Raw genomic sequence first — 15,079 nt, forward strand, 5'->3', positions numbered from 1 at the left:
CTTCAATGGACAGGAACTGGCAAAGAGTTGCAAAATAGCCGAGTGCTCTCCTCCATGCCCTCGGGGGTCGCGGGCGCTAGGACCAGGGCTCCCCGAAAGGAGGGCAACCCCCAATTCGGGCCTAAAAGGAAACTTTCCGGGCCGCGGCTGCACCTGACTCCTCACCGCCCCTCCACCCCACCCCACGCCCGCCAGGCCGCCCGCCCCGCCCCGGCCTGGCCGCCCGGAGCGCATAGACGGATAAATAAATTCAACTATTACCGGAATCGAGGGGGATGGGGGCGTCTGCGAGAGACCAGGGGAAGGGGGCGGAAGGGTGCCCATTCCCCACTCCTAGGCCCTGACGCCCCCGTCCCGGCAACCCGGGCCTGCCGCCCCGCGGGGAGCCTCCCGGCCCGGCGCACGATCCGACCCCGCAGCGTCGCCGTCCCGCCCGGAGGCCCCGGGGGAGCCGGAGGAGCGCGGGGAGGCCCGGGGTGCTGGGGCAGGGCGCGGCAGCCGCGGGGCCCGCCGGCCCGAGGCCTAGCCGGCTCCCCCCCCCCCAAAACCCCAAACGCCCGCCCCGGCCCACACCCCCACCCCGGCCCGCGCAGGCCGCGCTGCTCTCCCGGCTCGGGCCCCGGCCGGACCCCCGCCCGCCCGCCAGCCACCGCCGCCCGTGGGCGCCCCCAGGCCCTGCGGCCCCCAGCCCCCGCCACCCCGGCGCCGGCCCCTCTCACCCTTTCATTCTCTGCCCGGGGCCTGACGCGGGCCGGCGAATCCCCGGCCTCACGTAAGCGCGCTCGCCGCCCGCCCTGCCTGCGCGGCCCTGCCCGCCGCCCTACGGGAGCCCGGGGATGTGGGCCGGGCCTGGGGCCGCCTCTGCTTACCTTTCAGCTGCTTTTTTTTTTTTCTCCTTCCCCCCTTTTCCCTCGGCCGGGCTGACAGATCAGAGTGAGAGGCGCTGGCAATGAACTAGGAAGCTCGGCTGCCGCTGCTACTGCTCCCCCCTGGGCTCCGGCGAGAGCCTTTCCCTGTCAAGCAAGAGGGGTGAGGATCATATTTTTATTTTGGAAACTAAAAAGTGCTCCCAGGGTCGGTGATTATTAAGGGGAAATCCCTGAATATACTCTCCAGCCAAGAAGGCAGGGCTGCCGGGGCTGCACAGAAGAGGCAGCAGCCTCCTACAGCACCACTACAGGCACTGCGAGGACATAACACCAGAGAGCCGCTCCTCTGCCCTCCGAAACGACAACTTTCCTACCATCTTGGAGGCAGAGGAAAGGGGGGCCGGGGGGAAAAGTGCACCCGCTCCCGATAAAGTACAAATTTCTGCTTCTCATCTCTGGAAAAAAGTCCACACCGGCCGTCTACACCGGCGCCTGGGGGAAAAGGCGGGGAAGAAACTGGGGGTGCTTGAGAAACGTTTTCATTTGCACCACGGGGCAAAATGTTTCTGCATCTTCTGATGGAGAGAAATCTTTACAAGACACAGGTTTTCCGGTGATTATTGTTTTCTCTTGTCTATTTAATTTTTTTTTCCATGTCGGGGGCCGTGATATTTTTTTATTTTATTTTATTTCAGGCTAATCGTGATTTTTCTCCATTGCAGATCCAAGTTCTGGGGCTGGTGGTCTGTTTATAAATTTGTACTTCGAGAGACTTCATAGCCACTTTATCTTCATTTGTCTGTTTATATTTTTTTACACGGATATTTACAGGTTGCCTTATATATATAAATGTGTGTTATTTATTCCCCTCAAAACTGAGATTGTGAAAAGACAATTGTAAAGGGATGTCTTTTGTCTCCTTTTCTCAAAGCAATGTAAATAAAACCTATTGAGTGTCCAGAAAGGCTGGATACAGCTGTTTATTTTTCACAGTGCAAATAAAGGCAGAGATCACTGAGAGGTTAAATACAACTTCAGGGTAACTGACCAGATTTCTGGAAATAATTCTAATTCTGTTATGGTCTCCCCAGGAAGAAAGGTTACTGTAAAACTGGAAATAGATTGGAAAGCTTTAGATTTTCTTTAAGACTGCTTATTAAGAAACTGCTTATTATACCTAGATACTGGATTTTCTCATCGGATTCTTTAGATCTTTGGTGACTTGCACGTGTTGCTGCCCACTTTCTGTGTCACAGAATGGGAAAATGTGTGTTTTTGTTCAAGTTGCTATGTTGTTAGTTTATAACTTCCAGTGTGCTGCCGGCCTCTATAAATTACTTTTAATATATTGCAGTGGATGTCATGGGTCTACTTTTAATGAGCCAAGCTTTGTAGGTAAGTGGGATCAAAGTTGCACCAAGCTGAGGTAGCACAGAGGTGAGAGAAGGGACCCGCCCCCTTGCAACAATTCCCACAGAACTCTTATTGGAGGAGAATAAATTCCAGAGATATTTTTCTATTTTTGCCAAGAAAGGGGAGAGTACCAGAAAATGACTAAAGGATCTTTTTGTGGGTTCTACTGGGAATGATGAATTGAATCTTAGACTAAAAGTTACTTTTCTGACATATGTTTGCTAACCTAGTGGGAATGGATTTGTAATATTAGTGCCTCGAATCAGCAGAATATTTAATTTCTTTCATTTAAAATGTATTGCAAAGCACTTAGAAATAACTGATGACTCCACTTAAAAAATGTTTCTTTTTTTGAGCGTCCAAATTTAGAAATTCCCATAATGTTAAAGTGAGTTCAGATAATGCATATATCAAATACTTACTATTTTCATGTTGACCCCCATCTTGATCATCTAAATTTGAATACAGTACCTGAATAGTCCGGGTTTTCTTTTGTGGGCTTTTTTTTTTTTTTTTTTCTCGTTGGTAGAAAAATCAAAAGTTGTGGTGCCTGGGTGGCTCAGTTGGTTAGTGGCTGCCTTTGGCTCAGGTCATGATCCCGGGGTCTGGGATCTGCTTGATGGGGAGCCTGCTTGCAGCCTCTTCTCCCTCTCCCTCTGCCGCTCCCCCTGCTTGTGCTCTCTCCCTTGCTTTCTTACTCTCAAATAAGAAAAGTCTTAAAAACAAAAACAAAAATAAAGTAATGAAAGTAAAATTAACTGATTCTTATTATCTTGGAAACCTCACTATGAAGTTGTATTTTATTTACAAGTTTTTAAAAAACATTTGGAGATCAAACACGTTGGTCAGGACAAGGAAATTACTTCCCTTAACATGGAACCCTAGTGGACTTGAAAAACGTGTTTCGAACTTGTTCTTCTATATGATGTGACTTTATAGGTATGCTTTGCATTTTTTAAGAAATTAAGATGTGTTCACTTTAAGCTGACTGCACCCTTTTATACAGTCCCACAAACTTATTTTGCACGATAGGGATATGGGATATGATGCATAATCTTAGCATTTCAGTGTCTTTCTCTTTATAAAGCTTGACTTGTACATGGCTATAATCCATGATGTTTATCCACCAGCTGCAGACTTGGGGAATTACAGCCTAACCGAGGAAGAAATCTCACTATGTTTGCAATATTGGTGAATTTGATTGGTCGGTGTTTCAATTGCTCATTGAACTTGTATTAGGAGCTGTGTCTCCATAATTTCTAGAAGCTGCAGGTAGTAACAAAACTACTGACCTAACTGGGGTGACTGGGTGGCTCAGTCAGTTAAGTGTCTGCCTTTGCCCCAGACCATGATCTCAGAGTCCTAGGATACTGCACCCCTCTCTTTAGACTTCCTGCTCAGCAGGGAGTCCGCTTCTCCCTCTCCCTTTACCCCTCCCCCAGCTCAGGCCCACACTCCTGCCTGCTCTCTCTCAAATAAATAAGTAAAATGTTAAAAAACAAACAAACAACAACAACAACAAAAAAACTGCGTACCTGGGTGGCTCAGTGGGTTAAGTGTCTGCCTTTGGCCCAGATCATGATCTCAGAGTCCTAGGATACAGCTCCCCCACTTTTTTTTTTCCAGCTCCCCCCTCTTTAGACTTCCTGCTCAGCAGGGAGTCTGCTTCTCCCTCTTCCTTACCCCTCCCCCAGCTAATGCAGGAGAGCCTGTACTCCTGCGTGCTCTCTCTCAAATAAGTAAGTAAAAAACTGGGCACCTGGGTGGCTCAGTGGGTTAAGCCTCTGCCTTCGGCTCAGGCCATGATCTCAGGGTCCGGGGATGGAGCCCCACATCAAGCTCTCTGCTCAGCACGGAGCCTGCTTCCCCCGCTCTCCCTCTGCCTACCTCTCTGCCTATTTGTGATCTCTCTCTCTGTAAAATAAATAAATAAAATCTTAAAAAAAAAAAAAAAAAACTGCTGGCATAATTAACCTTAAATAACCCTAATTTTGTGCCAAAAAAAAAAATCCCAAAACTCAAATTTGGCTAATATTATTGAGCCCCGACTACATTTTGGTAACCTTGCTGGACACTTTATGTATGTGCTCACATGTAATGCCCCCCAAAAGCTCCAAACAGGGTTATTTCTCCTTCTTTGCTCTCCTCCTCCTCTTTCTCTTTTCTTCATTTAAATACAGTTGGGATAACTGTCTATACTTTCAAGGAGGTGTAGACCTTCTTGGACCTAAAACTTTCTAAGAAGATTTCAAATTCTCCTTGTGCTCTAGAATTGCTGAGGTGCCTATCACAGCTCTATGTTCTGTATCTGGAAATGCTAGATTCCTGCCCTATGCCCTCTGCGAAAACCAAATTTTGAGTAGCCAGCAATTGGAGCCCTCTTCATAGTGACAACCAGGGGCCTATTTCACCTTGGTGAGGTCTAGTAACAAAGTCTGTGTTATTTTGAGGAATGCAAGTTGTCAGTGAAATAGCACTGTGAGTAAGAGAGGAAAAAAATAACGGTGTATGTTGTGAAGTACTAGCATAATTAGAAGTGCTACCTATGGTTGTAAGGTTATGCTATTTTTTTTTTTAAGATTTTATTTATTTGACAGAGATCACAAGTAGACAGAGAGGCAGGAAGAGAGAGAGGAGGAAGCAGGCTTCCTGCTGAGCAGAGAGCCCCATGGGGGCTCAATCCCTGGACCCTGAGATCATGACCTGAGCCAAGGCAGAGGTTTAGCCCACGGAGCCACTCAGGCGCCCCAGGTTATGCTATTTTATAAAGATCTAGTTAATGGACGACAGCAACCTGCAGGCATGAATGAATGCCAGAGTTTGACCAAAATGATACTTGAAGCAGTAGCGTCTCATTTATTCTGTTACTGTGCCTTCATTTCACAAGCAGTTTGGCCTTTAGTTGAAATAGAAAATGTTTGACTTAATATTTTTGCTATATTAGAATCTTTAACTGATCTGTATTTAAGTATTAATTATTTTAACCTTGTAAAAATTAGGCACCTTGGGGCGCCTGGGTTGCTCAGTGGGGTAAGCTTCTGCCTTCAGCTCAGATGGGATCGAGCCCCACATCGGACTCTCCGCTCAGCGGGAAGCCTGCTTCTCCCTCTCTGCCTGCCTCTCTGCCTACTTGTGATCTCTCTCTCTCTGTGTCAAATGGATAAATAAAATCTTAATTTAAAATAAAATAAAAATAAAAATTAGCCACCTTATGATGAACACGTATTGTGAAGTCATTAAGAAAATACCACCTAGGGGCGCCTGGGTGGCTAGGTTGAAGCCTCTGCCTTCTGCTCACGTCATGATCCCAGGGTCCTGGGATCGAGCCCCGCATTGGGCTTTCTGCTCAGCAGGGAGCCTGCTTCCTCCTCTCTCTCTGCCTGCCTCTCTGCCTACTTGTGATCTCTGTCTGTCAAATAAACAAATAAAATCGTTAAAAAGAAAAAAGAAAATATCACCTATATCCTTAAAAGCTTTCATCCATAGATTGTGTGGATTTAAAATGAAAGATTTATGCATGTTTAATAATATTACATGTCTTTAAGCAATAAACTTATGCCTTTGTTGGCAAATGTTTGCTGACAGAATCAAGTGTTTAAAAAGACACTGAGCAGATGTGGTTATACAAATTATACATGGGGTTTTTCTGGGGGGGGGGTATGGGCATGTATATAAACCTTCTCTGATCATACATTTCCAAAGACAGACGCTAAAGTCATCAGGAGTCCCTAGCCTGTGTACAAACTCCCAAGGGGGTAAAAAGGTAGAAGTAGGCTATGTGTTCAGAGCCTAAAAGTTTTCAATACCACACTATTATGATGGCCATAGACACAATTTTTTTTCACTTTAAGCATTTCTGTTTTGGAAACATTTGTTGGTAATGTTTCTATCTAAAACAAAGATCCGGTTTTATTGTGGTTACGGTGCCCTGCAAGAAAATGTTTCTGAGACAAGCGTAGTTGGCAGACACCCAGTTCATGGTTTTAGATTATTTGAGTATGAAATTTCTGTAATATAGATTTAGCTGTAGTCAAAACACACACAATCAGGTTGTCTCCACGTCCTAACACCTGATCCGGGGGGCACTGAGACCTGGGAATTCCTACCTGATGCCAAGACAGAAACCAAGAAAGTCTCCCCCTCGCCCCCCCCCCCACAAGTCCCAAAAGATACCCCCTCCAGGAACCCATTGGTCACTGGCAGCACCAGGGAAGAGGCGTGTCCCTAGTGCCATCTAACTGCCTTATCACACTTTCGGCAGAAGAATGTAACCTCCTAGCCTAGGCTGTCGGCATTCTGGAGATGTTCCATGGAGTACCAACTCTAACCAAAGTTGTGTAAGTAATGATCAGTAAAAAGGAACACCCAAAAGCAGTATTAATGATTGAATTTGAGTACAATTATAAGTGATTATCAACCTTTTCTAGAATTTAAAATGAAAAATGTTCCAAAAGTGGTGGTTAGCTAAAACATTGTAGTAAGAAGAGAAATCCATAGAGTCCTCAGAATAACAGGCAAAGGTCAACACAAAGATTACAGTGTTCATTTCTGCTACATTCCTGGTCAAGCAAGCTTTTGTAGACCCACTGGGAACTTAACCACTATTTCCATGGGAAAATAAAGTCTAGGTTCCAAACAGCGAATGGACAGTGATGTTCTGGAACACATTCATTAATAACTTTGAACTTCCTGTACTGTATGTGATATCTTTGCCATATGTTTGTTATAGACGGCCAGGGTTCAATAGTGAGGGTGGGGAAAAAGGGAAATTCTCTCATTCAGTTAAAGTAAGAAATAATGATTTTTTTTAAAATATTTTTTTAAGATTTTATTTATTTCTTTGAGCTAGAGATCACAAGCAGGAGGGGAAGAGTAGAAGGAGAAGCAGACTCCCCGGTGAACAGGGAGTCCATGTGGGACTCACCACCACATGAGCCCAAGGAAGACTCAGTCACTTCACCACCTGCACCGCCCAAGGCGCCCCACTAAGGAGTTACTCTTAACACGATTCAAATAGCTTGATTCAAATTCGGTTGAGGGAGATTATCAAATTGTAAAAGGCCAGTTGTACACCAGGAGGGAAGACCTCAGTAACCAAAAATTATACTTTTTACCTTAACCGTATACATTGCTCTTTCTGTTCTATGCATGTCTGGGTGCTATATGAGCTTACAAGTAGGTATTTGCATTTTTGCTTTATTTATTTATTTATTTATTTTTAAAGCTTTTATTTATTTATTTGACAGAGATCACACATAGGCAGAGAGGCAGGCAGAGACAGAGAGGGGGCAAGCAGGCTCCCCGCTGAGCAGAGAGCCTGATGCGGGGCTCGATCCCAGAACCCTGGGATCATGACCTGAGCTGAAGGCAGAGGCTTAACCCACTGAGCCACCCAGGTGCCCCTATTTATTTTTTGAGAGAAAGGGAGACAGAGTGAGAGAGCATGAGAGAGTATGAGAGGGGAGGTCAGAGGAAGAAGCAGACTCCCCATGGAGTTGGCAGCCTGATGTGGGACTTGATCCCAGGACTCCAGGATCATGACCTGAGCCGAAGGCAGAGGCTTAACCCACTGAGCCACCCAGGCACCCCTGCATTTTGCTTTATTAAGGAAAACCAGAAAGAGAAAGAAATGAGGGAACAGAAATCGGTAAGGTTCTACTAAAAATGATCCAAACTCATCCTTCTGTTAGGCTGATGCTGTTTTTTTGCCCCACACAGCAAGTCACGGCCATTCTTGTCTGGATGCCCCCGTTCCCACTCTGCTTTGATGCCTTGCTCAGAATCGTGTCCCCAAAGCTTTCGGATGCCACCTGAGTCTACAGTGACCTTGTTCTTACTTTAATGCCTTGAGTTGTTTCCTAGGATTTGGGGGATTTTTGTTTGTTCATTTGTTTCCACGTGTGTTCCTCTTCAAAACAGCGTGAGGTGGTTCGGAGCCCAATCTCCTGTCAAGGCCATCTGGTTCAGGAGCTTGGCTTGACCACTTTCCTTGGTAGTGTGCTGCTGGGCGAGTTTTTAACCTCTCAGTTTCCTCATTTGTCAAAATGAGAATAATGGTAGCACCTACGTTACTGTATTATGGTAAGGATGAAGTGGCGCAGTGCACGGGAGGCCCAAGCCGTAGGAAGTGCTGTGTAAAGTCAGCTGCCCTTTTTGGTTGCTTGCCAGTGAACACCTCACAGGCAGTACGGCTCAAGGTCAGGGAGTACAGCTCAAGGTCAGGGAGTACTGTTTTGTTATTGTTCTGTTTTGAAGCACTACCAAGACGGTGGGCTTAGCAGCACTAATTACAAGTTGACCTCAACACAGGAAAAGATGAAAGGAGATTAAGATTATGCCATACTAAATATCTGCGTTAAAACAGAAATAGGCCATTGATTTTTTTTTTTCCAGATTTTTTTTGGTTTTTTTTTTTTTTTTTAGGTAACCTCCACACCCATCGTGAAGCTTAAAGTTACAACCCCAAGATCAAGAGTCTCGTGCTGTACCAACTGAACCAGAGGGCCCCTCCAGGTGGCTTTGAATACCCAGGGAGTTGACAGTCTACAACAAAGAATTTTAAGTTTAGCTGAGATCCTGGTGTCTCTCAGACTCCATCAAGGTGTTAAATATAAAATGGAGTACAGGAAAAGTACTCACACAATGCACAACAGAATTCCGTGACCGGTTAAACCCTCTTTCATTAGCCATTCTAAAGAATGAGAAATGCATCTAAGTTTCAGTATGAGGTATTGAAGAAAGATTGTTCTGACAAGGAAGCATAAAAAAAATAGGAAAAAAACAATTTTTTTTAAGATTTATTTACTTTATTTGAGAGAGTGAGCTTGAGGGGCATGGGCAGAGGGAGAGAGAATCTTCAGCCAACTCCATGCTGAGCCCGGAGCCCAAGGCAGGGTTCAGTCTCATGACCTAACGACCTAAGCTGAAACCAAGAGTCAGATGCCCAACCGACTCCACCACCCGGATGCCCCTGATTATGAAATATCTTCAAAAAGGGCCACCCCATAAAGGAAGCAGTGGATGTTTGACCCGTATAACATTTCCAACTGACTGCATTATCAGACAGCTATTAGTTAATTGTTTTAAAATGCAAATACAGGGGGTACCTGGGTGGCTCAGTTGGTTAAGCAGCTGCCTTTGGCTCAGGTCCTGATTCCAGGGTCCTGGGATCGAGCCCTGCATCGGGTTCCCTACTCAGCAGAGGGCCTGCATCTCTCTCTCCCTCTGCCTGCTGCTCTTTTTACTTGTGCTCTCTCTATTCTCTCTGTCAAATAAATAAATAAAATCTTAAAAAAAAAAGTCAAATACAGTGTTAGGTTAAAGTGTGGGGTTTAGAAAACCATGTGTGAATCCCATAGCTAATATTTGTGTAGTAGCTATAAAAATGGGCAAGTTCCCTAGACTGTAAAGCCTCAGTGCCCTCATTCTTAAGACGACTGCTTGAATTAGATAATTTATAGGACCCTATACTGGTATACTAGTATACTGTCCGACACTTAACAGCCATTCCATAACTGAATATTTCTGTTTCTTTTCTCTGAATTCATAGAAAGTGACTTTAATCAAAGTAGGACTTTAATTAGGAAACTGAGAAGGGGCCTTGCTCTAGAATTGATTTCCAAAGTATTGAAGAACAAATAACATATTAGTTCAAACCCTATCTACATACTTACTATTTTCTTGGAAGATTTGTGTGAGATTTCTCTGTGATTGAAGAGTACTTGAGTAAATGAAAGTTTAATTTTTAAACTATATATTTTTCCTGTAAGACAGCCTTAGCCAACACGGAGCACAAGCATGTAGTCACTGTGCTATGTGCCCAGACTCCTAGCACTTGGCTCTAAAGGAAAATGATCACAGGGGTCTTCTTGTACAGGGCCCTAGGTGATACCCTGCCCAGAGAATGGACCTCAGCTCTGTGGCATGTATTGTGTTTGAAACAGGGAACTTAAGAAATCAACTCATCAGCTGATCATCTACTAAAAAGAACAGAATGCTATAGAATAGAAAATATCCAGAGTCATTGTGGTCAAAGTTTATTTCATGAAACGGTTCTCTTCAGTTACAAACACACGTATGTGTCTTTATGGTGGATTGGGACAAAAATTTGAAGAGCTCCCAGTATGTATTATCAGGCTGAAATTTGTAGGATCCTGTGGTGGTTAAGGAGTGAACCAGACAGGCCTTGTCCTCTCCTTGGCTTTACAGTTGAGGTATGGGATAAAGGTCTGAACTGGCCTGGTGGAAGACGGTGGGGAGAGGTAGAGCGTGAGAAGACCTTGAGACCACTGGGCTTAGAAATGTTAGGTTTCTTACGTTTTTCTCAACGGCTGGTGGAGCTAAACGTGTGGAGGGCAGATCTGGGGGCCGATGGGAACCTGTGACGCTGGATAGGTTATCTCATGAAAACGCAGGTTGTCTGTGCAAGTTTACCTTGTCATACCTCAAAGGCGTGAAGAGGCCATTGTGTGGCCAAAGAATGAAAGAAAACCAGGAAACAGTAGGACTTCTGTGCTGGGAAAATAAACTGAACAGGGTTGTGATTAAAGTCAATGAAGGAAGTAGATCAGCTGAACATTAAAATGTTTACCTGTAAGTCAAACATTTCAGGTGAGGTTATTTAAGACTAAAGGAAGTATTTTTTCACAACAGTAAGTTCTGTGTAAAACTTAATTCAAAAGCTGAAATTTGGCGCCTGGGTGGCTCAGTGGTTTAAGCTGCTGCCTTCGGCTCAGGTCATGATCTCAGGGTCCTGGGATCGAGTCCCACATCGGGCTCTCAGCTCGGCAGGGAGCCTGCTTCCCTCTCACTCTCTCTGCCTGCCTCTCTGCCTACTTATGATCTCTCTCTGTCAAATAAATAAATAAAAATCTTTAAAAAAAAAAAAAAAAGCTGAAATTTGTGGGGCACCTGGCTGGCTCGGTCAGTAGAGCAGGCGACTGTTGATCTCAGTGTTGGGAGTTCAAGCCCGACCTTGGATATACAGGTTGTACTTGGATGTACTTTGAAATAAAATCTTTAAAAGAAAGAAAAAAGATGGAATTTATTGCAAAGATTAACTTGTAACAGTTGAAAACAGGAGACTCAGCCCAAATTGCTTAGCCTGCCTTCAGTCAGTGCGTGCTTGCTGGGCATGGCATCCAGGCTCTGTGCGGATATAAAATAGGTACCCAGCTGGACACAGGGAGCTTCGAGTCCAGCTGCAAGGTAAGTAAGGTCAGGAAACCCTGGGGAACGAGCAAGGGCTCATGGTAGGGAACCGAAGGGGCAGAGCAAGGAGTTAAGCCGCTTTGGGTTGTTGTCGAGGCCCGCCTGGGTCGCTGAGTGACCCTGGGCCCCTCTCGGAGCTCAGAGCGTCCTTTGCTCTTTCGGAAAACCGGTGAGAGTGCTTGTGTGGAGTCAAGAAGATATGTGGGGCTCTCTAGCAGTCCTGGCACAAAGAAGATCCTAGATCAGTGTTTGTTGAATCTAAGCGGAGGGTTTTTTTGTTTTTGTTTTGTTTTTAGATTTTATTTATTTATTTGACAGAGATCACAAGCAGGCAGAGAGGCAGGCAGAGAGAGAGGAGGAAGCAGGCTCCCTGCCAAGCAGAGAGCCCGGTGCAGGGCTCGATCCCGGGACCCTGAGATCATGACCCGAGCCCAAGGCAGAGGCTTGAACCCACTGAGCCACCCGGTGCCCCACAAATGGAGGTTTTTACTTACCTGGGGCAGAGGAAGTGGTGTGAGGTAAAGCAGGAGTATGTCTTCTCTGTAGAATGACAGCGTACGTGCTGGAAAATAGTGGAAATTAAGGAAGTAGGGGTAGGGCCCAATTAAGAGAACTTTGAAAGCCAAGCTGAAAAGTTCAAGCAGATGCAACAGGCAATGACCACTATTTATACTTAAGCATAAAGCATCTTCTGCTATTTAATTATTCAAGGAGTACGTATGAATCACTTACAGAGTGCTAGGCCCTGCAGTTAGGATATTAGGGAAACAGTAAGCCCTGCCCTCAAGTGGCTTCTGTCTGGCAAGGGAGAGAAGACTTATTGTTTTAGAGATGTTTTATTTTATACAGATCCCACTTTAAAAATAAAAGTTCTGCGGCACCTGGGTGGCTCCAGCCCTATGCTGGGCTGGGCACAAAGCCTACTTAAGATATATATATAAAATATATATAATATATATATATTTAATATATATATAATATATAAAATATATATATTATACATATGTATATTATATATATATATATTATACATATGTATTCCATGAAAGCTAGGGGCTTTTTCCTTTTTTAAAAAATGTTTTTAATTTTAGTTTTTTTTTTAAACTAGGTTCCATACCCAGCATGGGGCTTGACCTCATGACCTCGAGATCAAGAGTCAGATGCTTTACCAACTGAGCCAGGCACCCTTCTTTTTCTTTTTCTTTTTCTTTTTTTTTTAAAGATATTTTGTTCACTAAGCATCTAGAACAGTGCTTGCCACAAAATCTGCACCGTATTTGTTAAATTAATGAATATTTAAGATTTTGAATTCTTAACCAGTTTAATGTCTTTGAGATGATTTTATAATTAGGATATGGCTATTGGGGCACCTGGGGCTCAGTCCATAAAGCATCTGCCTTCAACTCAGGTCATGATCTCAGGGTCCCGGAATCAAGCCCTGCTTGGGGCTCTCCACTCAGCTGCAAGTCTGCTTCTCCCTCTCTGATCTCTCTGGCTTTCATTCTCTTTCAGATAAATAAAATCTTAAAAACCAAAAAAAAATAAATAAAAAAGAAGATAGGACCATTCTATAGGTTAAATGAGAAGCGTTCCAAGGAAGCAAATGTGGACTTTCTGTCAATTTCACGAGAGTCTAAGGTGATTAGTAAAATAATATGTGTACAATTCTAACCATGCTAGTCCCTTGAGCATTATATTCCAACTGTGCGTATTACAGTCTAGCTCAAACATCCGGGAGTGGTGCTTTTTCTATGGGCTATTTCTGTGGTACATTCTTTATTACGAAGACCACTTAAAGTGTATGCACACCCTATTTTTAAATGAGTAATGTCACTTAATATTGAAAACTCTACAGGTTAAAAAGCAAAAAATACAATACAAGAGAATAGCCGGAGGTAAAAGCAAACATACAAGAGGAGAGAAATACGGTTTTCATTATAGCCTTTTGTGTGGAAACTCTGTGGCATATTTGAGGAAATATCTTTAAGTAGTCCCTCCCCCCATTATGTAGGACATGATCAATTATACCATCTGCTCCTCTAGGTAACTTGGCAGCTGTTAATTGACTAACATTATTCCCTGAGTTTTACTGTAGCCATGGATGGTTCTAGAACATAAAAACAAGAGATTTGCAAGAATGGCTTTCGTGGCGTGGGGGGTGAGGGGGATGGGTGAAATAGGCGTTGGGGATAAAGGAGTGCACCTGTTGTAATGAGCACCGGGCGATGTACGGAAGTGATGAATCACTGCATTGTACACCTGAAACTAATATTACACTGTATGTTAACTAACAGGAATTAAAATAAAAACTTCAAAAATAAATAAATAAATGGGAGGAAAAAAGAATAAATATTGACTGACTGGGAAGAACAAAGTAAATATTTACGTAGTCATAAATCATTTTTGTTTTCCCAGAGGTTTTATGATGTTCTCTATATCTGAATGTTTTCATGTATTAATGTATAGAGCAGAAGCAATTAAGTAATTTAATACCAACAGAATTTATACTTCAAATGGCGAAAGAATGGATCATCTCGGTTTGTGGTAAGATACCCAGATGCTTCCTGTTACTCTGTCCAGAACGATGTTAACATTAACCTCAGAGGAGGCCGTTAAGCCAGTCTTGAGCTAGAAATGGCAAGCATTATGTTTCTGTCTGTGGAGGAAGGAGGAAAGAATCATGTTACCTAAAATGTATGAGCAGCAAAGTTAGCGTACGTTATACAATAATCACTGATGATGTGCTGAGTTCTCATTCAGTCCCTACCGTATATGTCCATCTCTCTGAAATAAAGCTAACGAGCAATTATAAGGACAGAGACTCCCGATACCATTCCTAGAATGCTCGTGCAAATACTTCGCAGGCCATTTGTCCGTTTCTTTTTCTTCTATTGGAAGAGGATTTCTGTCTTTTCTGAATCAAACTCTTCGAATGGTGTGTTACTGAATTCTTTTTTTGCTCCCCTCTCTTTAACCTGACTTGAGTTCAGAAAATTTCTGAAATGTTCATTCTTTTAAACTACAAAGGGGCTTTTGTGTTATTTATTTAATTTGAAGTAAAAGAAAAAAAAACAAAACAGCAAAGCAGCAACCACAAAAAGCCTCCACAATGTGCTAAGTTGTCCAGATTTTCATTTTTGGATTATACCCATTAATAGTATTTGGTTTAGGGATGCCTGGGTGGCTCAGTTGGCTAAGTGTCTAACCCTTGATTTCGGCTCAGGTCATGATCTCGGGGTGGCGAGGTGGAACCCCACTTCTGGCGCTGTGCCGGGCATGGAGCCTGCTTAAGAGTCTCTTCCTCTCCCTCTCCCTCTGTCTCTCCCCCCACCAACTCCTGGGCAGGCACCCTCTCTCTCTCTCTAAAAAAAAAGAAAAAAGGGGCGCCTGGGTGGCTCAGTGGGTTAAGCCGCTGCCTTTGGCTCAGGTCATGATCTCAGGGTCCTGGGATCGAGTCCCGCATCGGGCTCTCTGCTCGGCAGGGAACCTGCTTCCTCCTCTCTCCCTCTCTCTACCTGCCTCTTTAATCTACTTGTGATCTCTCTCTGTCAAATAAATAAATAAAATCTTTAAAAAAAAAAAAAAAA

General features: G+C 44.0%; 2 protein-coding genes across 15 annotated transcripts in view; one reads left to right on the top strand and one right to left on the bottom strand.

Annotated features, from left to right (window-relative positions):
• INO80D (INO80 complex subunit D) overlaps positions 1-1,002 on the bottom strand; it is a 72,653-nt gene extending 71,651 nt beyond the window's left edge. The window contains exon 1 of one of the 6 annotated variants that reach the window (XM_046019878.1): positions 870-1,002. The gene's annotated coding sequence lies outside the window, so the exon portion shown is untranslated. Of the gene's footprint in view, positions 134-719; positions 835-869 lie in introns of those variants that run through there. The other 5 variants (XM_046019875.1, XM_046019877.1, XM_046019873.1 and 2 more) reach the window with 5 other exon arrangements.
• LOC123951169 (translation initiation factor IF-2-like) overlaps positions 55-15,079 on the top strand; it is a 27,977-nt gene continuing 12,952 nt past the window's right edge. For 2 of the 9 annotated variants that reach the window (XM_046019880.1, XM_046019879.1), the window contains exons 1-2: positions 55-1,482; positions 8,706-8,795. In XM_046019880.1, coding sequence (XP_045875836.1) covers positions 55-924 — 870 coding nt within the window. In that variant the 3' untranslated portion in view covers positions 925-1,482; positions 8,706-8,795. The remainder of the gene's footprint in view (positions 1,483-8,705; positions 8,796-15,079) is intronic. The other 7 variants (XM_046019884.1, XM_046019881.1, XM_046019886.1 and 4 more) reach the window with 6 other exon arrangements.

This window comes from Meles meles, chromosome 9 (assembly GCF_922984935.1).
Source record: "Meles meles chromosome 9, mMelMel3.1 paternal haplotype, whole genome shotgun sequence".
NCBI classification, from domain to species: domain Eukaryota; kingdom Metazoa; phylum Chordata; class Mammalia; order Carnivora; family Mustelidae; genus Meles; species Meles meles.